The 25,597-nt window shown below is 44.6% G+C and overlaps 1 protein-coding gene across 1 annotated transcript in view; it reads right to left on the bottom strand.

The window, feature by feature from the left end:
• Positions 1–25,597, bottom strand: part of akap6 (A kinase (PRKA) anchor protein 6) — a 313,910-nt gene that overhangs the window by 118,579 nt on the left and 169,734 nt on the right. The window contains exons 8-9 of the mRNA XM_046367705.1: positions 12,374–12,513; positions 5,323–5,443 (exon numbers count right to left, since the gene is read on the bottom strand). Coding sequence (XP_046223661.1) covers positions 5,323–5,443; positions 12,374–12,513 — 261 coding nt within the window. The remainder of the gene's footprint in view (positions 1–5,322; positions 5,444–12,373; positions 12,514–25,597) is intronic.

Here is a 25,597-nt window from a genome sequence, read left to right as displayed (position 1 = left end):
TATAACCCAGTCACATACTGTCCACTACTATAGCCCAGTCACATACTGCAGCTACTATAACCCAGTCACATACTGTAGCTACAATAGCCCAGTCACATACTGTAGATACTATAGCCCAGTCACATACTGTAGCTACTATAACCCAGTCACATGCTGTAGCCACAATAGCCCAGTCACATACTGTAGCTACTATAGCCCAGTCACATACTGTAGCTACTATAACCCAGTCACATACTGTAGCTACAATAGCCCAGTCACATACTGTAGCTACTATAGCCCAGTCACATACTGTGGCTACTATAGCCCAGTCACATACTGTCCACTACTATAGCCCAGTCACATACTGTCCACTACTATAGCCCAGTCACATACTGTCCACTACTATAGCCCAGTCACATACTGTCCACTACTATAGCCCAGTCACATACTGTAGCTACTATAGCCCAGTCACATACTGTAGCTACTATAGCCCAGTCACATACTGTAGCTACTATAGCCAAGTCACATACTGTCCACTACTATAGCCCAGTCACATACTGTAGCTACTATAGCCCAGTCACATACTGTGGCTACAATAGCCCAGTCACATACTGTCCACTACTATAGCCCAGTCACATACTGTCCACTACTATAGCCCAGTCACATACTGTCCACTACTATAGCCCAGTCACATACTGTCCACTACTATAGCCCAGTCACATACTGTCCACTACTATAGCCCAGTCACATACTGCAGCTACTATAGCCCAGTCACATACTGTAGCTACAATAGCCCAGTCACATACTGTAGCTACAATAGCCCAGTCACATACTGCAGCTACTATAACCCAGTCACATACTGTAGCTACAATAGCCCAGTCACATACTGTAGCTACTATAGCCCAGTCACATACTGTAGCTACTATAACCCAGTCACATGCTGTAGCTACAATAGCCCAGTCACATACTGTCCACTACTATAGCCCAGTCACATACTGTAGCTACTATAACCCAGTCACATACTGTAGCTACAATAGCCCAGTCACATACTGTAGCTACTATAGCCCAGTCACATACTGTCCACTACTACAGCCCAGTCACATACTGTAGCTACTATAGCCCAGTCACATATTGTCCACTACTATAGCCCAGTCACATACTGTCCACTACTATAGCCCAGTCACATACTGTCCACTACTATAGCCCAGTCACATACTGTCCACTACTATAGCCCAGTCACATACTGTAGCTACTATAGCCCAGTCACATACTGTTGCTACTATAGCCCAGTCACATACTGTAGCTACTATAGCCCAGTCACATACTGTCCACTACTATAGCCCAGTCACATACTGTAGCTACTATAGCCCAGTCACATACTGTAGCTACTATAGCCCAGTCACATACTGTAGCTACTATAGCCCAGTCACATACTGTCCACTACTATAGCCCAATCACATACTGTAGCTACTATAGCCCAGTCACATACTGTGGCTACAATAGCCCAGTCACATACTGTCCACTACTATAGTCCAGTCACATACTGTAGCTACTATAGCCCAGTCACATACTGTCCACTACTATAGCCCAGTCACATACTGTCCACTACTATAGCCCAGTCACATACTGTCCACTACTATAGCCCAGTCACATACTGTAGCTACTATAGCCCAGTCACATACTGTCCACTACTATAGCCCAGTCACATACTGTCCACTACTATAGCCCAGTCACATACTGTCCACTACTATAGCCCAGTCACATACTGTAGCTACTATAGCCCAGTCACATACTGTAGCTACTATAGCCCAGTCACATACTGTATACTGCTACTATAGCCCAGTCACATACTGTCCACTACTACTATAGCCCAGTCACATACTGTCCACTACTATAGCCCAGTCACATACTGTAGCCCAGTCACATACTGTCCACTACTATAGCCCAGTCACATACTGTCCACTACTATGGCCCAGTCACATACTGTAGCTACTATAGCCCAGTCACATACTGTAGCTACTATAGCCCAGTCACATACTGTAGCTACTATAGCCCAGTCACATACTGTCCACTACTATAGCCCAGTCACATACTGTCCACTACTATAGCCCAGTCACATACTGTAGCTACTATAGCCCAGTCACATACTGTCCACTACTATAGCCCAGTCACATACTGTCACTACTATAGCTCACATACTGTCCACTACTATAGCTCACTACTGTAGCCCAGTCACATACTGTAGCTACTATAGCCCAGTCACATACTGTCCACTACTATAGCCCAGTCACATACTGTAGCTACTATAGCCCAGTCACATACTGTGGCTACTATAGCCCAGTCACATACTGTCCACTACTATAGCCCAGTCACATACTGTAGCTACTATAGCCCAGTCACATACTGTCCACTACTATAGCCCAGTCACATACTGTCCACTACTATAGCCCAGTCACATACTGTCCACTACTATAGCCCAGTCACATACTGTCCACTATACTGTCCACTACTATAGCCCAGTCACATACATATAGCCCAGTCACATACTGTAGCTACTATAGCCCAGTCACATACTGTCCACTACTACAGCCCAGTCACATACTGTCACAGCTACTATAGCCCAGTCACATACTGTCCACTACTATAGCCCAGTCACATACTGTCTACTATAGCACTACTATAGCCCAGTCACATACTGTCCACTACTATAGCCCAGTCACATACTACTGCCCAGTCACATACTGTCCACTACTATAGCCCAGTCACATACTGTCCACTACTATAGCCCAGTCACATACTGTCCACTACTATAGCCCAGTCATTTACTGTCCACTACTATAGCCCAGTCACATACTGTAGCTACTATAGCCCAGTCACATACTGTAGCTACTATAGCCCAGTCACATACTGTCCACTACTATAGCCCAGTCACATACTGTAGCTACTATAGCCCAGTCACATACTGTAGCTACTATAGCCCAGTCACATACTGTCCACTACTATAGCCCAGTCACATACTGTCCACTACTATAGCCCAGTCACATACTGTCCACTACTATAGCCCAGTCACATACTGTCCACTACTATAGCCCAGTCACATACTGTAGCTACTATAGCCCAGTCACATACTGTCCACTACTATAGCCCAGTCACATACTGTAGCTACTATAGCCCAGTCACATACTGTCCACTACTATAGCCCAGTCACATACTGTAGCTACTATAGCCCAGTCACATACTGCCCACTACTATAGCCCAGTCACATACTGTCCACTACTATAGCCCAGTCACATACTGTCCACTACTATAGCCCAGTCACATACTGTCCACTACTATAGCCCAGTCACATACTGTCCACTACTATAGCCCAGTCACATACTGTCCACTACTATAGCCCAGTCACATACTGTCCACTACTATAGCCCAGTCACATACTGTAGCTACTATAGCCCAGTCACATACTGTCCACTACTATAGCCCAGTCACATACTGTCCACTACTATAGCCCAGTCACATACTGTAGCTACTATAGCCCAGTCACATACTGTCCACTACTATAGCCCAGTCACATACTGTAGCTACTATAGCCCAGTCACATACTGTCCACTACTATAGCCCAGTCACATACTGTCCACTACTATAGCTCAGTCACATACTGTAGCTACTATAGCCCAGTCCCATACTGTCCACTACAAAAGAGAGAGATAAACACAGACACAGATCAACTTTTTTGTAAGAGAAAGAGAAAAAGAGAGAAACAGAGACGCAGCAAGGAATACTTCAGGAGAATTGTTAGCCTATTTGATGTATAATTTGTATAATACGTTTATAAATAGCAACTAAATATCAGTTTAATACTGTTTATAGCTATAGATAGTAGGCTACACTGCATAATGAAATAATCCATATTAAGCTAGTATATAGAGGGTGGACTGACTGTACTATTTGTCATTAATAGACTGGTTTTACGCACAACAACTTTCTGTCCATGACACATGCCATGCAGGTTCTGGTAGCCTAAACAGGACAGCTGTATATTCGAGAGACAAAAATCATTTGGTAGCTGATTAGTATTTTGTTTCATCTAACATACATTTTACAATCTGCATTGTTTGAATTTCCAACTTTAATTACTGAACAAGTAATATATTATTTCCGCCAGCCAGCAGTCTAAATGTCAGCATTGTGGCACCGTGGATAGCTTTGTTAGGCTCCAAAGGTTTGGTTAAACCTGAGAAAATGACGACCAAATAGGCCAACCAATAAACAGTTATCCATTAGCTAAAGCTAAGCTAGGCCCTGGTAACACAGAAGAAGCCTATCATCGATTCCATAGGCAGCCGCATAGTCATGTCGCAACTTCAGCACCATGGACAGCGATCCGTATTTTTTTACTTTGTTACGCCAGACCACCATCCAGACATCATTGCAGAGCACCACCATCCAGTCAGTAACAGACATCCAGTAACAGAGATCCAGTAACACCCAGTTACAGCCAGCCAGTACCACCCAGCCAACCATCCAGTAACAGCCAGCCAGTACCACCCAGCCAACCACCCAGTAACACCCAGTTACAGCCAGCCAGTACCACCCAGCCAACCACCCAGTAACAGCCAGTTACAGCCAGCCAGTACCACCCAGCCAACCACCCAGTAACACCCAGTTACAGCCAGCCAGTACCACCCAGCCAACCACCCAGTAACACCCAGTTACAGCCAGCCAGCCAGTACCACCCAGCCAACCACCCAGTAACACCCAGTTACAGCCAGCCAGTACCACCCAGCTAACCACCCAGTAACACCCAGTTACAGCCAGCCAGTACCACCCAGCCAACCACCCAGTAACACCCAGTTACAGCCAGCCAGTACCACCCAGCCAACCACCCAGTAACACCCAGTTACAGCCAGCCAGTACCACCCAGCCAACCACCCAGTAACACCCAGTTACAGCCAGCCAGTACCACCCAGCGAACCACCCAGTAACAGCCAGCCGGCCAGCCAGCCAGCCAGCAACAGTCAGTCAATAACAGTCCATCAGTAACAGTCAGTCAGCTAGTCAGTAACAGCTAGTCAGTCAGCCAGCCAGTAACCATAAATAAGAGCCAGCCAGCCAGCCAGCCAGCCAGTAACCATCAATAAGAGACAGCCAGTCAGTCAGTCAGCCAGTAACAGTTAGTCAGTCAGCCAGTCAGTAACAATTAGTCAGTCAGCCAGCCAGTAACCATTAATAAGAGCCAGCCAGTCAGTCAATCAGCCAGCCAGTAACCATCAATAAGAGCCAGCCAGTCAGTCAGTCAGCCAGTAACAGTCGGCCAGTAACAGTTAGTCAGTAACAGCCACTCACCTTGTAGAGATGCTGCTGCTGCTCCTCTGACATCATCAGCTCGTGGCTGTCCGTCACCACAGAGTCCATGTCCATAAGCCAATCCCAGAGCTCCTGGAAGTCAGACTCAAACTCCTGCAGACTGGAGTCCAGGAAGGAGGAAGGAGAGGTAGGAGGGGAGAAGGGAGGATGGAGGAGAGGAGGGAGGAGGGGGAAGAGGACAAGGAGCTGGGGTTAGAGATGACTCGGCTGTGAAATATCCTGCAGAACACAATGACTGTCACATCCTCACTATCCCCCCCAAACGCCCATCACCTAATGTCCACCTCCTCCTCAGCTTAACCGTCAGGTTGAAAAGAGGGCTAGAAAGGCAGCAGGATTTTACAGAAGGAATATTTGACAAGCGGTGGCATTTACTGCTGGCGCAGTAGTAGAGCTCCGGGTTCAGGAGGGTGCAGGAGGAGTGAACAGGGTTAGATCCATACTGGATCTCTGACCAAGCTTGTGAGTGACACCTCTACAGCACAGAAACATCTTAATTAAACATGACATACTGGATCTCTGACCAAGCTAGTGAGTGACACCTCTACAGCACAGAACCATCTTAATTAAACATGACATACTGGATCTCTGACCAAGCTAGTGAGTGACACCTCTAAAGCACAGAAACATCTTAATTAAACATGACTTCAACTCTGCTTCTTCCAACCCTCCACACATACCTCCCTCCCCCTTCCAACACTCTCTCCCTCCCTCTGTCACAGCCCAATCTCTACTTCCCCCTCCCCAGCCCGTGACATGAAATAACATCAAATATTTATGAAATGAACAAGGGCAACTGCTCACACAAAGACATTATCGTCGGGGCTTTGGTTTTTAAGGCTCGGAGGGTGGCTACATGTTTAGACAAATTAGTGGTTCAAATAGTTTCGGTATTAATCTAGGCTTCTCTGGACATAGTTGTGTCAGGCTGCCGATGTCATTCCCTTCCCTTTCCCTCGCCTCACATTCACAAAGCCGTCGAATGGAAACTACTATGAATGAGATTGCATAAACAACCATCAAACTGGGAAATATGAACACAACACACACTCTCTATTCTCCTTTATAGCAGCAACACAGGAGCAGGGTTGAGTTTGGGCTTAGTACTACATACTGTATGTCACTTCAATGAGCATGGCGGAGCTCTTTGTATGAGCCTTTTCAAGTTTACAGGTTTATTAGTCATATGTACAGGATACACATTGTATACATCGCCCAACCAAATGCTGACTTGCAGGTTCCTTCTCGACAATGCAACAACAATAAGAAATATTACAAGATAAGAATACGAACATAAAGTAAATGGCTCAGTAGAATAGAATAAACATTTTAGCATAAGTCTAATACAGGAAGGCACAATTTAAAGTCCAATATTTACAGGTGTATTGGGGAAGGGGGGATGGGGGGCAAGTGTATAAATGGAGCAGTATAATAAGAGTCTGGTAGCAGCAGTTGTAATATGTTCTCAGGTGAGGAGAATCAGAGCAGGTGGTCAGTCCAGTTCAAATGTTCAGCAGTCTGATGGCTTGTGGATAGAAACTGTTTCTGAGCCTGTTGGTATCAGACCTCATGCTGTGATACTGTCTGCCCGACGGTAAGGGAGTGAACAGCTTGTGGCTGGGGTGTGTGGGGTCCTTGATGATGTTGTGTGCCTTCCTCAGGCACAATTTCGAGTAGATGTCCTGGATGGATGGAGGCATGGTCCCAGTGATGTACTGAGCCATCTTCACCACCCGCTGGAGGGCCTTGCGGTTGTGGACAGAGCAATTCCAGTACCAGGCCTTGATGCAACCGGTCAGGATGCTCTCGATGGTGCAGCGGTAGTATTTGGAGATAACCCGGGGCGGTATGCCAAATTTCTTCAGCCGCATTAGGAAGTAGAGACGCTGTTGCACCCTTTTGACAAGAGTGGTGGTGTTGTTGGTCCGTGACAAATCCTCGGTGATGTCAATGATGAGAAACTTAAAACTCAAAATCAGACATTGATTAAAGAAAATGAAAATATGGCCCTTTAAGTCCTTGTTATACAGTAGACATTGGTCATATCAAAACAGGGGAGACAGAAAATGGGAAACCATGTGACAAGTGAAGCCTCAGAAGAAGAATGTCACCCTGAGGCATTCAACTCCACCACTCATTATACGGACGCTGCCGTAGGCTTTTTAAATAGATAAATACGTTACAATATTCCATTCAGTGATTTAGTTTTTTCCCTCGTCAATACCAAACTAAATTCTTGTAGAACAAGATATCTGTGGGCATCTAACCAAACAAACACATTAGAGAATCAAATCAAGGCTCACACAGCAGGATCCATTTGTCAGAGCTACTTTATAGCCTTTTAAACTGTCACAATATTTCCCTGTCAGTTGCCTTGGACGTGTACAAAGCACTTACTGTACCCCCCCAAACCTACCCTTTTAGCGTTTATTTTCAAAGATCATTCTTCCGCTCACTCTAACTCCTTCCCTCTCCCTCACCATAAGGAAAGTAGACATGTGTTAAATGTTACCGTGTTAATCATAGAGGTAGGTGCTACCTCTGTGCTCAGTGGATGGCTGGGTGGGTGCTGCACACGATAGCCCCGGCCTGACAGGAACACTAGTGTTTCCCTCCTCTATTCTGTTCAAATCAATCTTAACATCAATCTCACAGAGGTGCTGGCTGCCTGATAGGAGAGCAGTGCTACATACTGTACCTAACGTAACACCCGCGCCCATCACTTGAGCCGCTGTGTCTCTGAGCAATTGGAAGGAAAGGTTGGACGCCTTATTGACACATCTCGCATCTCAGTTAAAGTGACACTTTTATAGAAAGGCCCTTTTAATTGATGGTGTTAATTGTATCTGCTGCTAATGAAGGAATTTAAGATCTATCCCTGTATGGTGCCTTTAAACAGGCAGGGCTGACTTAGGCTGCAACTCTGAAATGGCACCCTATTGCCTATATAATGTAGTGCTCTGGTGCGCTATAGGGAATAGGACAGGGGCTTTGGCCAAAAGCAGTGCACTATATAGGGAATAGGGTGCCATTACGGACACACATCTTAGAGAAATCTCCCCTCTGCCTCTCCTTGGGTGGAGCCTTTTGAGTCCCTCTCTCAGTCTCAGTTTCAGTGAATGGCAGCAGTCCCGTATTTATCAGCTTCAAGGTTGAGAGGTGTGCTATTGAGTCGACAGGCAGGAAAACGCAGCGGCGGGTTCGCGGCGAGTCAGCCAGCAAGAGGAGAGGCAGCCTCAGCTATAGATTTCGACAGCTCCTCCCCGAAGACATGGAAAGGTAAGGGCCAAAGAGTCAAAACAATGAATCCTTGAGCAGGCAGCCATCATTAAAATTCAAAGGTTCATTATGGTTTTCCACAAAATAATTCATTACAATGAGAGGCTTAAAAGGATTAAAATGAGGCTTGATTCAAAGCCAAGGGAGGGGAGTCAGTTAAGTCTGCTGCAGGACTGACTGGGGAGCAGGAGACACAGACAGAAATGGAACCTGCCTAACGACATACCACTCAGGGTACTGTTGAATAATCTGTGGTTGAATAATCCTTTAAAATTCAATTACTAACATGGGTTAGAGGAAAGGCTTTTTCCAATTACATATATAATTGTTCTAAAATCAGGAGACACAGAAATGTAGCCTACCTGCCAGTGGTGGCTGGAGATATCGGAGGACAGGCTCATTGTAATGGCTGGGATGGAATAAATAGAATGGTATCTTTTACAGATACAATGTGTTTGATACCTTTCCATTCCAGCCTTCATAATGAGCCTGTCCTCCTTTATCTCCGCCCACCGGGCTCCTCTGCTACCTAGCACTGAGGGTACCGTGTTGAAGAATCTGGGGTCAAATAATCCTCTAACATTCACTTATGAACATGTGTCCACTTCAGGCTTAAAGGTAAGGATTTTACCAATTAGATGTATAAAATCATTATTGTTAAAAAATCCTGTGCAACTTGAATTGGTTTTGGTGTACAGGTACGAACAACAGCTCTGTGCTTGGTGTCCATTATGCCCACTCACATTCTTATATTGCTTATCATCAGCACAACAAGCATAACTCTCCCATTCCTAGTCTTTGAAGTGTGTATTTTCCCAGTGAGTGGAACAGTTGCTTGTTTAGTACAGTAGCTAGCTTCTGTGTGTTAGTGATAACCACTGGGGGAGAGAGACCCTCAAAGTAAGGCATGAAACAGCAGAGAACCATGACAAAGAGTTGTGCTGAGCTTCTGCTGTACACAGCAGATTACAATGTTAAGAACGTAAGGCCCAAATGAAAAAAAGTGTGTGTGAGATCTCATTCCATTGTGAATAAACATAATGCTTAAATTGACAGACCAACTTCTTTTGTAGAAAAAGAAAGCCGTATTCTTCTTCTTTGCAAGATACCACATTATTTTGTCCAAAGCTTTAGTGGTTATAGTGGTAGCTAGAATAAACAGTCATCATTGAGATGCTTCCATTTTCTGTACAGTATATTTCTCTCACTTCAGTAAATCATTTGATGTCAAAATAAAAGATTCCATTTCAAATAATAGACCCCGTTTCAAAATAAAGGATCATGTTCCCTGAATGGGCTGGCTTGTACAGTCGGCTACCTAAGACCGTCAATACTACTCACCAACGTGCAATCATTGGACAATAAACTAGACGAGGTACGATCACAAATATCCTACCAACGGGACATCAAAAACTGTAATATCCTATGCTTCACGGAATGACATGGATATTCAGCTAGCGGGATACACACTGCAACGGCAAGATAGAACAGCACACGAGGGGGGGCGGTCTGTGCATATTTGTAAACAACAGCTCGTGCACGAAATCTAAGGAAGTCTTTAGATTTTGCTCGCCTGAAGTAGAGTATATTGTTATAAATTGCAGGCCACACTAGCTGCCTAGAGATTTCAGCTATACTTTGTGGCTGTTTATTTACCACCACAGACAGATGCTGGCACTAAGACCGCACTCAGTCAGCTGTATAAGGAAATAAGCAAACAGGAAACCACTCAGCCAGAGGCGGCGCTCCTAGTGGCCGGAGACTTTAATGCAGGGCAACTTAAATCAGTTCTAACAAATTTCTATCAACATGTTAAATGTGCAACCAGAGGGGAAAAAAATCTAAAAATCTAAATTAGCTCTCCCTCCATTTGGTAAATCCGACCACAACTCTATCCTCCTGATTCCTGCTTACAAGCAAAAATAAAGCAGGAAGCATCAGTGACTCAGTCTTTTAAAAGTGGTCAGATGAAGCAGATGCTAAACTACAGGACTGTTTTGATATTACAGACTGGAACATGTTCCGGGATTTTTCCGATGGCATTGAGGAATACACCACATCAGTCACTGGCTTTATCAATAAGTGCTTCGAGGACGTCGTCCCCACAGTGACGGTAAGTACATACACCAACCAGAAGCCATGGATTACAGACAACATTCGCACTGAGCTAAAGGGTAGAGCTGCCGCTTTCAAGGATGCTTACTAGAAATCCTGCTGTGCCCTGTGACGAACCATCAAACAGGCAAGGCGTCAATACAGGGCTAAGATTGAATTATACTACTCCGACGCTCGTCTTATGTTGCAGGGCTTGCAAACTATTACAGACTACAAAGGGAAGCAAAAACTTCCTGACAGGCCGCCCCCAGGTGGTGAGGGTCGGTAGCAACACTTCTGCCACGCTGATCCTCAACACTGGAGCTCCACAGGGGTGCATGCTCAGTCCCCTCCTGTACTCCCTATTCACCCACAACTGCATGGCCAGGCACGACTCCAACACCATCATTACGTTTGCAGACGACACAACAGTGGTAGGCTTGATCACCGACAACGACGAGACAGCCTACAGGGAGGAGGTCAGAGACCTGGCCGGGTGGTGCCAATAACAACCTGTCCCTCAACGTAACCAAGACCAAGGAGATGATTGTGGACCACTGGAAAAGGAGGACCGAGCATGCTCCCATTCTCATTGACGGGGCTGTAGTGGTGCAGGTTGAGAGCTTCAAGTTCCTTGGTGTCCACATCAGCAACAAACTAGAATGGTCCAAACACACCAAGACAGCCGTGAAGAGGGCACAACAAAGCCTATTCCCCCTCAGGAAAAGGATTTAGTTTTGAGATCCTCAAAAGGTTATACAGCTGCAGCGAGAGCATCTGCTCGGCCTCCGACATCAAGACACTACAAAGGGTAGAGTGTACGGCCAAGTACATCACTGGGGCTAAGCCGCCTGTCATCCAGGACCTCTACACCCAGCGGTGTCAGAGGAAGGCCCTAAAAATTGTCAAAGACCCCAGCCACCCCAGTCATAGACTGTTCTCTCTACTACTGCATGGCAAGCGGTACCGGAGTGCCAAGTCTAGGACAAAAAGGCTTCTCAACAGTTTTTACCCCCAAGCCATAAGACTCCTGAACAGGTAACCAAATGGTTACCCGTACTATTTGCATTGTGTGCCCCCCCTCTTTTACGCTGATGCTACTCCCTGTTTATCATATATGCATAGTCACTTTAACTATACATTCATGTACATACTACCTCAATTGGGCCGACCAACCAGTGCTCCCGGACATTGGCTAACCGGGCTATCTGCATTGTGTCCCGCCACGCACCATCCCCAACACCTCTTTTACGATACTGCTACTCTCTGTTCATCATATACTGTATGCGTAGTCACTTTAACCATACCTACATGTACATACTACCTCAATCAGCCTGACTAACCGGTGTCTGTATGTAGCCTCGCTACTTTTATAGCCTCACTACTGTATATGACCTCGCTACTGTTATTTTTCACTGTCTTTTTACTGTTGATTTATTTATTTACTTACATATTGTTCACCTAATACCTGTTTTGCACTATTGGCTAAAGCCTGTAAGTAAGCATTTCACTGTCTACACCTGTTGTATTCGGCGCACGTGACAAATACATTTTTATTTGATTTGAAGTTGAAGACGTCTGATTGTGGAACTGTATAACATAGTCCAGTGAGTCCCCATAAGTACGGTGGCCCTGAGGATCAATGGTGGCGACCTACCTGTTGTATTTGGACATCTGAGCGTACTCCCTCCCAGTCCTCCTGATGGTGCCAGTGCAATACTGCTGGCTCTTCAGTTTCAGACTCAGCTGGTCCAGGACATCCCTCTGAGCCTCCCAGTGGCTCTGCAGAAACTCCCCCTGATAACATAACACATCAAAGGACACATTAGGGTCATGTTCATTAGGCACAAAACATTGGAAAATTAGCTGAAAACAAAGAGGGAACACCTGGACATTTTTGTTTTCTGTAGAATGTTTGAAAACATTTAGCTACGGTGTGACCTACTGAACAAGACCCAGCACTGGGAAACTAAAGCTATTCTGGTAAACAAAGGTTGTTACATTGTCAGATATTATGTTATGCTGATGTGAGTGTATAATTCAACACAACATTGGTTATTAGCTTTATACAAACGCCTGCCACTAATACAAGAGGTGTGATTGGTGGTTACTTGAATAAGATGTCCTATGCATTAAAGATGATAGACATAACCAAGAGCCCAAAAGATTGTCCACTAGACAAAATGCACAGCCATGTTGTACTGTAGGAACATCAAATCCCACAATACAGCAACATTACCAAAGTGCTTCTATTAAGGTCAGGGTTTCTGAGCATCAGACAGTCAGAGATCCACGCAGGCCTTGCAGTGGATCTGTAATTGCATACAAAATATAGAGATGAACCCAATGTTGTGCCAATGAACAACCCCCGCACAGCAAGCTTCCTTTTCCTCATTAACACTCTGTATAAACTGCTTTTTGTTTGCGTGCCGTTGACACCGTCTCATCTATTTTGCCAACACCTCTACAAAAGGTCAAATAATTCCATGAATGCAAACTGCTCCTCAATCAAAAGCACACTCGATAATAAACAAGTAAATCAACAGCGTGTGTGTTTGAGTGTGTGAGAGTGTGTTATATGAAACTCAGCAGTCAGGCCTCAACGCTCTGTTCATTTGGGAAGAATGAAATGAACCTAACTAGCTAGGAGCTCCGTAAAAATTAGCAGACACAACTGTGCCAGTGAGTTATCCTTCTCCTTCCCAACCTCAGAGGAATTTTGCCTTAATTTCTGATTCACTCACGGAAGGCGTGTCATGATCCTATTTACCCAATCCGATTGGAGCAGTTTACACACACACACAATAATGACTAATGCAGACTACAAACAAACACAATTTAGCACCAGCCATCTGGAGTTGAAGAACAGTGTATCATCTGTGGCATGCAGGAGGACTCTCCTTGACTTGGTTGACTTCACAGTTTGAAGGATCTTGAAAAGTTTTGGAATTATATGTTTTTTGTTTGGTCCCTCTCAGACTCGCCAGATTTATAGTTCAGTTCTATTTCAATACTGACGTCTATGAATCTGTGCCCGTTATATTTATATAAACAGGAAAAGGCTACAGTAGTAGAGGAATGTTAGTTAGGCAATGAAAAGCATGAGCTGGCACACACCCAAAAACTTTAGCAGAGGTGCTGACTAGTGGTGAGTGAACTGTAGACTATAAAAATAAAGAGGTGCACACTCTATATATGTACAGTGGCAAGAAGAAGTGTGTGAACCCTTAGTAATTACCTGGATTCCTGCATAAATTGGTCATAACATTTGATCTGACCTTCATCTAAGTCACAACAATAGACCAACACAGTCTGGTTAAACTAATAACACACAAACAATTATACGTCTTCATGTCGTTATTGAACACAACGTGTAAACATTCACAGTGCAGGGTGGGAAAAGTATGTGAACCCTTGGATTTAATAACTGGTTGACCCTCCTTTTTGGCAGCAATAACCTCAACCAAACATTTTCTGCACAACGGTCAGGAGGAATTTTGGACCATTCGTCTTTACAAAACTGTTTCAGTTCAGCAATATTCCTTGGATGTCTGGTGTGAACCGTTCTCAAGGTCATGCCACAGCATCTCAATCAGGTTGAGGTCAGGACTGGGCCACTCCAGAAGGCGTATTTTCTTCTGTTGTTGATTTAAATCTGTGTTTTGGGTTGTTGTCCTGTTGCATCCCCCAACTTCTGTTGTGATTCAAATGGCAGACAGATAACCATAACATGCTCTTGCAAAATGTCTTGATAAACTTGGGAATTCATTTTTCTGTTGATGATAGCAAGATGTCCAGGTCCTGAGGCAGCAAAGCAGCCACAAACCATGATGCTCCCTCCACCATACTTTACAGTTGGGATGAGGTTTTTATGTTGGTGTGCTGAGCCTTTTTTTTCTCCACACAGTGTTGTGTGTTCCTTCCAAACAACTCAACTTTAGTTTAGTCTGTCCAGAGAATATTTTGCCAGAAGCACTGTGGAACATCCAGGTGCTCTTTTGCGAACTTCAGACGTGCAGCAATGTTTTTTGACAGCAGTGGCTTCTTCTGTGGTGTCCTCCCATGAACACCATTCTTGTTTAGTGTTTTACGTATCGTAGACTCATCAACAGAGATGTTAGCATGTTCCAGAGATTTCTGTAAGTCTTTAGCTGACACTCTAGGATTCTTCTTAACCTCATTGAGCATTCTGCACTGTGCTCTTAGGGAGAGTAGCAACAGTGCTGAACTTTCTCCATTTATAGACAATTTGTCTTACCGTGGTATGATGAACATCAAGGCTTTTAGAGATACTTTTGTAACCCTTTCCAGCTTTATGCAAGTCAATAATTCTTCATCTTAGGTCTTCTGAGATCTCTTTTGTTCGAGGCATGGTTCACATCAGGCAATGCTTCTTGTGAGTAACAAACTCAAATTTTGTGAATGTTTTTTATAGGGCAGCACAGCTCTAACCAACATCTCCAATCTGGTCTCATTGATTGGAATCCAGGTTAGCTGACTCCTGACTCCAATTAGCTTTTGGAGAAGTCAGTAGCCTATGGGTTCACATACTTTTTCCAACCTTCAATGTTTAAATTATATATTCAATATAGACAAGAACAATTCTATATTTTTTGTGTTATTAGTACACTGTGTTTGTCTTTTGTTGTGACTAAGATGAAGATCAGATCAAATGTTATGACTAGTTTAAACAGAAGTCCAGGTAATTCCAAAGGGTTCACATACTTTCTCTTGCCTCTGTACAAGCTCCCAGTACTTCAGAACCACCACAAAGTTCCAACCAATAAATATCTGCCAGCTTATTTATATGTTCATGGGTTGCATGTTTCGTCACAATATTCTTTTGAACATTCATTTTGGACAGCATCCTTCTCAATGCATCGTCAACAAGCACTGATGAAGATTTCATCCAAAGTGCTGTAACGATGTACGCTGAGAGTTGGGAAGCAAGTTCAGGGAGTGAGTTTTTAAATAAATAAACACAACATAGATATAAAATAAGAAACACGAACAATGCACAGACATGACACAGGAACAGAAGCAATAACGCCTGGGGAAGGAACCAAAGGGAGTGACATATATAGGGAAGATAATCTGGGAGGTGATGGAGTCCAGGTGAGTCTGATGATGCGCAGGTGCGCGTAACGATAGTGACAGGTGTGCGCCATAACGAGCAGCCTGGTGACCTAGAGGCCCAAGGGGGAGCACACGTGACAGTGCATTACAGTGGCTTGGAAATATAATGACATTCATAAGGAGGCAAATAATTAGTAGGAAAACCTTTTGTCATCATTTTGATGTCACCAGATTGACTTTAGATGTAGTATAACGTTAGCTAGCCAGCTAAGGTTGAGTGGAGGCCACCGGATTTGATCTAGCTAACGTTAGCATTGCTAGCTATTTTAGAGAACTTTGCAAGCTAATGACAACATTGCCATCTGTCTAAAGTCAATTTGACAACATGATAATGCTGGCAAAGTTGTTTTCTACTAAATATTTGACTACTTTATCAATGTCATCATATTTCCAGGCACAATAGTGTAATTTAGACAAAACCGTAGTTAGACTCCGTCCAGAATGACTGGGCTTATCACCACTTTAGTGCACCACTATGGCGCCACCGATAGAGGGCAGCTTGAGAACATTCATAACAATAGCATGACTTGACCGAGTGATGGAGGTGCAACCTTTGAATAGTGTGCAACTCTTAATTTTTTATAGCCTACAGTTAGTAATAATATATTATACTACTTAGTAATAATATACATTGCATTCGGAAAGTATTCAAACCCCCTCCCCTTATCCACATTTTGTTACGTTACAGCCTTATTCTAAAATGGATGAAATAAAGAAAAAATCTCAATCTACAATACCCCATAATGACATCACAATACCCCATAATGACAAAGCGAAAACAAAGTTTTAAAACATTTTGCAAATGTATTTAAAAAAAATCCAAACTAAAATACCTTATTACATAAGTATTCAGACCCTTTTCTATGAGACTCGAATTTTGAGATCAGGTGTATCCTGTTTCCATTGATCAGCCTTGATGTTTCTACAACTTGATTGGAGTCCACCTGTGGTAAATCCAATTGATTGGACATCATTTGGAAAGGCACACACCTGTCTATATAAGGTCCCACAGTTGATAGTGCATGTCAGAGCAAAAACCAAGCCATGAGGTCGAAGGAATTGTCTGTACAGCTGCAAGACGGAATTGGTTCGAGGCACAGATCTGGGGAAGGGTACCAAAACATTTATGCAGCATTGAAGGTCCCCAAGAACACAGTGGCCTCCATCATTCTTAAATGGAAGAAGTTTGGAACCACCAAGACTCTTCCTAGAGCTGGCCGCCCAGCCAAACTGAGAAATCTGGGGAGAAAGGCTTTGGTCAGACAGGTGACCAAGAACCCAATAGTCGCTCTGACAGAGCTCCAGAGTTCCTCTGTGGATACATCCTTGTTCGTAGTTATGAAAGTTTCTCTGAACTTTAATATCGAATGGAGTTGACCTTCCCATAGAATGAGCATGAATAAAACTATCAAAGGAAGATTCAACACAACAGAACAACCGATTGATTCGACATTCACAAAACATTCAGAAGGAATCTCCATTGAAATCAATCCAACACAAAACGTGACAATCACTTTGGTGGTTGATTCTTATTGAGAAATGATATGAGATATTGAAGCATATAGGCCCGATTCAGTTCTCATTCATTCTTTGTGTAATCTCTGCAAAAGAAAGAAGGTAATATAAGACAAAAATGGTAAAGCCCTCAAAGCCCAATAAAACAAATATAAATGCTATCTTCAAATACAAGGAACAAGAGAAGCTATGAGTATAAATTATGTGATATTGAAGGCAGTGATGGACTTGAGGAAGAATCACAGACTGACAAAATAATGTCCATGGGCTGTTTGGAGGACCAGATGTTTCGAATGAGCAAATTCATTTGAATCAAAATATTCTAAAACAGAATTGTGTAACAACGTCTTTTCCCTTTGTCTTTCATCAGATACCAAAAAAACTACAAGAGAAAGAAAGAAAGAATAAATGAAAGAAAGAAATAGGAACTTTGAAGCTGCAATGCAAACAGGATACTGGTCTTATTTGAACCACCTGGGGAACAATATAACATTTACAAGGAGGGGTATGTGCCTCTGGTGAACACTAGTTCCGGTTGGAGCGAGTGGTCGCATCTGCACTTCGCTCCCGCGGGTAGTATAACTTTTTCATTATATTTCATTATATCACAACGGTTTGATTTGTCTAATCTTAGCAATTTCTTCTCAGCTAGCTACATAGCCGTCTTTGTATCAAAGATAATTGCGTAATTATCGTATTTCGCCGTCCTAACGTAGTCTTCACTAGCCAGCTAGCTAACGTCCACTGATTAGCTGCACTGGAGAAACTATTACACTCAACTGAACGACTTGATTAGTGTAGTGTTAGCTAGCTACATAGCTGTCTTTGCTGTCTTCGTATCATCGTATCCAAGATAATTGTGTTGTTTAGGTTTAGAGTGTGTAGTCTTAGAGTGATTATCTTAATTTACCGAGGTTAGCTAGCCAGCTATTTGTCGTCCTTAACGTAGGTGACTCTGCTAGCTAGCCAACGCTAGCCAACGTCTTCTGTATAGAACTCAACTACCCGGTCGCATTCACAGGTAGTATCACATTTTCACTTCATTTCATTACAGTACAACGGTTTGATTTGTTTGATCGTAGCTAGCTACTTAGCTAGCTACATAGCCGTCTTTGTATCAAAGATAATTGTGTAGTCTAGAGCGATTTTCTAGGTTCGCTAGCCAGCTATTGTCGTTCTTTTAACGCAACGTAACGTAAACAACACTGCTAGCTAGCCAGCTAGCCCCCGAATAGCAACACTGCAGAAACTATTACACTCAACGGAACGACTTGATTAGTGTAGTGTCAACAACGCACCCACTGCCAGCTGGCCTACTTCAGCAGTACTGTATCATTTTAATCATTTTAGTCAATAAGATTCTTGCTACGTAGCTTAACTTTCTGAACATTCGAGACGTGTAGTCCACTTGTCATTCCAATCTCCTTTGCATTAGCGTAGCCTCTTCTGTAGCCTGTCAACTATGTGTCTGTTTATCCCTGTTCTCTCCTCTCTGCACAGACCATACAAACGCTCCTCACCGCGTGGCCGCGGCCACCCTACTCTGGTGGTCCCAGCGCGCACGACCCACGTGGAGTTCCAGGTCTCCGGTAGCCTCTGGAACTGCCAATCTGCGGTCAACAAGGCAGAGTTCATCTCAGCCTATGCCTCCCTCCAGTCCCTCGACTTCTTGGCACTGACGGAAACATGGATCACCACAGACAACACTGCTACTCCTACTGCTCTCTCTTCGTCCGCCCACGTGTTCTCGCACACCCCGAGAGCGTCTGGTCAGTGGGGTGGTGGCACCGGGATCCTCATCTCTCCCAAGTGGTCATTCTCTCTTTCTCCCCTTACCCATCTGTCTATCGCCTCCTTTGAATTCCATGCTGTCACAGTTACTAGCCCTTTCAAGCTTAACATCCTTATCATTTATCGCCCTCCAGGTTCCCTCGGAGAGTTCATCAATGAGCTTGATGCCTTGATAAGCTCCTTTCCTGAGGATGGCTCACCTCTCACAGTTCTGGGCGACTTTAACCTCCCCACGTCTACCTTTGACTCTTTCCTCTCTGCCTCCTTCTTTCCACTCCTCTCCTCTTTTGACCTCACCCTCTCACCTTCCCCCCTACTCACAAGGCAGGCAATACGCTCGACCTCATCTTTACTAGATGCTGTTCTTCCACTAACCTCATTGCAACTCCCCTCCAAGTCTCCGACCACTGCCTTGTATCCTTTTCCCTCTCGCTCTCATCCAACACCTCCCACACTGCCCCTACTCGGATGGTATCGCGCCGTCCCAACCTTCGCTCTCTCTCCCCCGCTACTCTCTCCTCTTCCATCCTATCATCTCTTCCCTCCGCTCAAACCTTCTCCCACCTATCTCCTGATTCTGCCTCCTCAACCCTCCTCTCCTCCCTCTCTGCATCCCTTGACTCTCCATGTCCCCTATCCTCCAGGCCGGCTCGGTCCTCCCCCCCGCTCCGTGGCTCGATGACTCATTGCGAGCTCACAGAACAGGGCTCCGGGCAGCCGAGCGGAAATGGAGGAAAACTCGCCTCCCTGCGGACCTGGCATCCTTTCACTCCCTCCTCTCTACATTTTCCTCCTCTGTCTCTGCTGCTAAAGCCACTTTCTACCACGCTAAATTCCAAGCATCTGCCTCTAACCCTAGGAAGCTCTTTGCCACCTTCTCCTCCCTCCTGAATCCTCCGCCCCCTCCCCCTCCTCCCTCTCTGCAGATGACTTCGTCAACCATTTTGAAAAGAAGGTCGACGACATCCGATCCTCGTTTGCTAAGTCAAACGACACCGCTGGTTCTGCTCACACTGCCCTACCCTGTGCTCTGACCTCTTTCTCCCCTCTCTCTCCAGATGAAATCTCGCGTCTTGTGACGGCCGGCCGCCCAACAACCTGCCCGCTTGACCCTATCCCCTCCTCTCTTCTCCAGACCATTTCCGGAGACCTTCTCCCTTACCTCACCTCGCTCATCAACTCATCCCTGACCGCTGGCTACGTCCCTTCCGTCTTCAAGAGAGCGAGAGTTGCACCCCTTCTGAAAAAACCTACACTCGATCCCTCCGATGTCAACAATTACAGACCAGTATCCCTTCTTTCTTTTCTCCCCAAAACTCTTGAACGTGCCGTCCTTGGCCAGCTCTCCCGCTATCTCTCTCTGAATGACCTTCTTGATCCAAATCAGTCAGGTTTCAAGACTAGTCATTCAACTGAGACTGCTCTCCTCTGTATCACGGAGGCGCTCCGCACTGCTAAAGCTAACTCTCTCTCCTCTGCTCTCATCCTTCTAGATCTATCGGCTGCCTTCGATACTGTGAACCATCAGATCCTCCTCTCCACCCTCTCCGAGTTGGGCATCTCCGGCGCGGCCCACGCTTGGATTGCGTCCTACCTGACAGGTCGCTCCTACCAGGTGGCGTGGCGAGAATCTGTCTCCTCACCACGCGCTCTCACCACTGGTGTCCCCCAGGGCTCTGTTCTTGGCCCTCTCCTATTCTCGCTATACACCAAGTCACTTGGCTCTGTCATAACCTCACATGGTCTCTCTTATCATTGCTATGCAGACGACACACAATTAATCTTCTCCTTTCCCCCTTCTGATGACCAGGTGGCGAATCGCATCTCTGCATGTCTGGCAGACATATCAGTGTGGATGACGGATCACCACCTCAAGCTGAACCTCGGCAAGATGGAGCTGCTCTTCCTCCCGGGGAAGGACTGCCCGTTCCATGATCTCGCCATCACGGTTGACAACTCCATTGTGTCCTCCTCCCAGAGCGCCAAGAACCTTGGCGTGATCCTGGACAACACCCTGTCGTTCTCAACCAACATCAAGGCGGTGGCCCGTTCCTGTAGGTTCATGCTCTACAACATCCGCAGAGTACGACCCTGCCTCACACAGGAAGCGGCGCAGGTCCTAATCCAGGCACTTGTCATCTCCCGTCTGGATTACTGCAACTCGCTGTTGGCTGGGCTCCCTGCCTGTGCCATTAAACCCCTTCAACTCATCCAGAACGCCGCATCCCGTCTGGTGTTCAACCTTCCCAAGTTCTCTCACGTCACCCCGCTCCTCCGTTCTCTCCACTGGCTTCCAGTTGAAGCTCGCATCCGCTACAAGACCATGGTGCTTGCCTACGGAGCTGTGAGGGGAACGGCACCTCAGTACCTCCAGGCTCTGATCAGGCCCTACACCCAAACAAGGGCACTGCGTTCATCCACCTCTGGCCTGCTCGCCTCCCTACCACTGAGGAAGTACAGCTCCCGCTCAGCCCAGTCAAAACTGTTCGCTGCCCTGGCCCCCAATGGTGGAACAAACTCCCTCACGACGCCAGGACAGCGGAGTCAATCACCACCTTCCGGAGACACCTGAAACCCCACCTCTTTAAGGAATACCTAGGATAGGATAAGTAATCCCTCTCACCCCCCCTAAGTTTTAGATGCACTATTGTTAAGTGACTGTCCCACTGGATGTCATAAGGTGAATGCACCAATTTGTAAGTCGCTCTGGATAAGAGCGTCTGCTAAATGACTTAAATGTAATGTAAATGTATGGGAACAGTAGAGCCGAAGGTGTGAGGATGCCTCTTAAACTGTATATTTAGGCAATGTGACATAACTCTGTGTTGGTTTATTTATTTGATCGTTCTCTCTGAATGCAAGAGGCATCCTGGCGAGATTGGAAACTGTGGGAAGTCACCACCAACCACCCTGCCCACCTGCCATTTGTGTTCAAAACACCCAGGAAATACATTGGCTTGTTAGAAATGTCTCCCATCAGGGTCGTCCTGTTGTGCTGTGCTGTGCTGTGCTGTGCTGTGCTTTGGCTGTACTGGAAAGGAACGGACGGATGGATGGAAAAATGGAAGCATGCTCAGAAAATAAATTCAGCTGTTGGTTGTGTGGGGTCGGAACCCATGAGTTGTAAACGGCTGAGGATTCCATTAAAGTATCTTATACATTTACAAATACAACAGTAAAGCTTCACCTTCAAAACAACCAACAACCCTTATGGGAATAAGCCACCATTTTGAAATCCTGATCATCAGTAGAGGAGTGTTGTGGAATTCTATGCAGTGTATCCACATTGTTTTCTACAAAATATTTTCTTTGTCATTCTCTTCTTTACAAGTTTCCATTTGAAACATGCTGTAAATGATTATTTTCAAGAGAGTGGCTCTCTGTAGAGACATTGAAAAACATTTGAAAACTATTACTTTCAAATCACTGGCCATAAAGTCTGGATTTAATGTGGTCTCCTTGCATAAATTATGAGACTTTACTGCCAAAAACACTGTTATTATAACAGTGTGTTCTGACATGTGCACCTGTTATTCATGATCACGTATATAATATTATCACTGCTATAATATAGTAGCAGTATACTGTAGCTATTGTTACTGTTTCTGGAATATACAGTATATACTGCTATTTAAAATAGAAGCTAGTTCATTTCTATGATTGCTATGATTGATTGTCCATGTTGCTTTGGAATGACATTTGCACAGCTGTACTCGTTTAGTACAATGATTTAACAGAAAGCCTCTGCATTGAAAGCCTCTACTGTCATCATATCATCATGATGAGCCTGTTGAACAACACGAGTGGGTGAAATGTCTACATGGCACAGAGTTGGGCTGGCTGACTTCCACAGCATCACCACCAAGTGACTTGGACCTTGACGTTCAAGTCTCGGTGGAATACTTCTGTGGGTTACTCTACCTACGGTACATATGTTCCTGCACCTTTAAGAAATATATTAGGGGAGTTTCAAAGGTTTAGCTCCTGCAACATTTATCAGTGCGTGAAATTAGCAATTGCTAGGAGCTAAATTGCTGCTTCTTATTTAATGTTGTTGCTGAAAGGTGACATTAAATCACTGATCCCTGGCTTCCAAGAAGTCAAAACAGCAGCAGAGAGAGACAGACAGAGACATCAGTGTGAAGAGGAGTGTCCCCACTACTCACTGTCTATCTAATACACAGTCAGACTACTCACTGTCTATCTAATACACAGTCAGACTACTTACTCACTGTCTATTTAATACACAGTCAGACTACTCACCATCTATCTAATACAGAGTCAGACTACTCACCATCCATCTAATACACAGTCAGACTACTCACCGTCTATTTAATACACAGTCAGACTACTCACCGTCTATCTAATACACAGTCAGACTACTCACCGTCTATCTAATACACAGTCAGACTACTCACCGTCCATCTAATACACAGTCAGACTACTCACCGTCTATTTAATATACAGTCAGACTACTCACCGTCTATCTAATACACAGTCAGACTACTCACCGTCTATCTAATACACAATCAGACTACTCACCGTCTATCTAATACACAGTCAGACTACTCACCGTCTATCTAATACACAGTCAGACTACTCACCGTCTGTCTAATACACAGTCAGACTACTCACCGTCTATCTAATACACAGTCAGACTAGTCACCGTCTATCTAATACACAGTCAGACTCCTCACGTCTATCTAATACAACATCAGACTACTCACCGTCTATCTAATACACAGTCAGACTACTCACCGTCTATCTAATACACAGTCAGACTACTCGCCGTCTGTCTAATACACAGTCAGACTACTCACCGTCTGTCTAATACACAGTCAGACTAGTCACCGTCTATCTAATACACAGTCAGACTCCTCACGTCTATCTAATACACAGTCAGACTCCTCACATCTATTTAATACACAGTCAGACTACTCACCATTTATCTAATGCACAGTCAGACTACTTACTCACTGTCTATCTAATAATCAGTCAGACTACTTACTCACTGTCTATTTAATACACAGTCAGACTACTTACTCACTGTCTATTTAATACACAGTCAGACTACTTACTCAGTGTCTATTTAATACACAGTCAGACTACTTACTCACCATCTATCTAATACACAGTCAGACTACTCACCGTCTACCTAATACACAGTCAGACTACTCACCATCTATCTAATACACAGTCAGACTACTCACATCTATCTAATACACAGTCAGACTCCTCACATCTATCGAATACACAGTCAGACTACTCACTGTCTATCTAATACACAGTCAGACTACTCACCGTCTAGAACATGAACTATCGCAACTCAAGTCATCAAGCATGTGTGAAGACCTAAATGATGAGCGAATACATTAAGATGCATATAAGGAAGTCATCACACAGTCAAGAAGAGGGGGTTTCTTTTGGGCATATCTTAAATGCAATATTACTAGGAGACAATGAAAACAAAGAATGTACATAAAAACTTTAACTACAGATTGAAAGACAACCATTAACAACACATTCATATAGTGTATTAGACAGCACTAAAATGTGTGTTTGTTCCTAACTCTCATACACATACATATTTGTTCCTATCTTTGAAAACAACAGAAATCTGAAATCCTTCACAGGCTCAGAATCAGCACACCTCCCTGCCAGCCCCCCTGAGATCAACATAGAGAGGAGAGGCGGCACAGTGGCATCCGGCAAACAGCTCAGATGAAGATATTTCCAAAGCGGAGCCAAGTGCTTCAGGCAGGTGTTACACTGAGAATCCATTAATATAGGTAATTAACATTAGCCACCATTTTAATTAACATGGAAACTAATTAGGAAATAATTGAGGAAAATCTGATCTTAATTCTAAATCGGAGAAAAGCTGGTATCAGATCTGGCTGCTTGACAACGTGCCTTCCTTTGAGTTTGGGGAGCTGAAATGAATGTTTTTTTGGGTGATGTTGGATGACAGGAGTGGAGGTTTTCAATGAGAATTGTAGAGGAAAATAAGTCAAAAGGCACATAATCAAGCCTTAATATCAGGGTCTGTGTTAAGTTCACATTTTTCTCTCCCTGAGACGCAGTGGTAGGCAGATTGCAGCATAACATCAGTGCCAATGCATGGAGAGAGATACAACTAGCTACACCGTGCTTGTTCTAAAAGTCTGGGAAGGTTCTGGAACACAAGCCTACCTGAATCATAGCTGAGTGAGTGAGTGAGTGAGTGAGTGAGTGAGTGAGTGAGTGAGTGAGTGAGTGAGTGAGTGAGTGAGTGAGTGAGTGAGTGAGTGAGTGAGTGAGTGAGTGAGTGAGTGAGTGAGTGAGTGTCTGGGTGTCTGAGTGTCTGAGTGTCTGAGTGAGTGTCTGAGTGAATGTCTGAGTGAATGTCTGAGTGAATGTCTGAGTGAGTGTCTGAGTGAGTGTCTGAGTGTCTGAGTGA

The sequence above is a fragment of the Oncorhynchus gorbuscha genome, linkage group LG10 (assembly GCF_021184085.1).
Source record: "Oncorhynchus gorbuscha isolate QuinsamMale2020 ecotype Even-year linkage group LG10, OgorEven_v1.0, whole genome shotgun sequence".
Lineage (NCBI taxonomy): Eukaryota > Metazoa > Chordata > Actinopteri > Salmoniformes > Salmonidae > Oncorhynchus > Oncorhynchus gorbuscha.
Note: the sequence above shows the minus strand (reverse complement) of the source record. Positions and strands in the feature narration are given on the sequence as shown.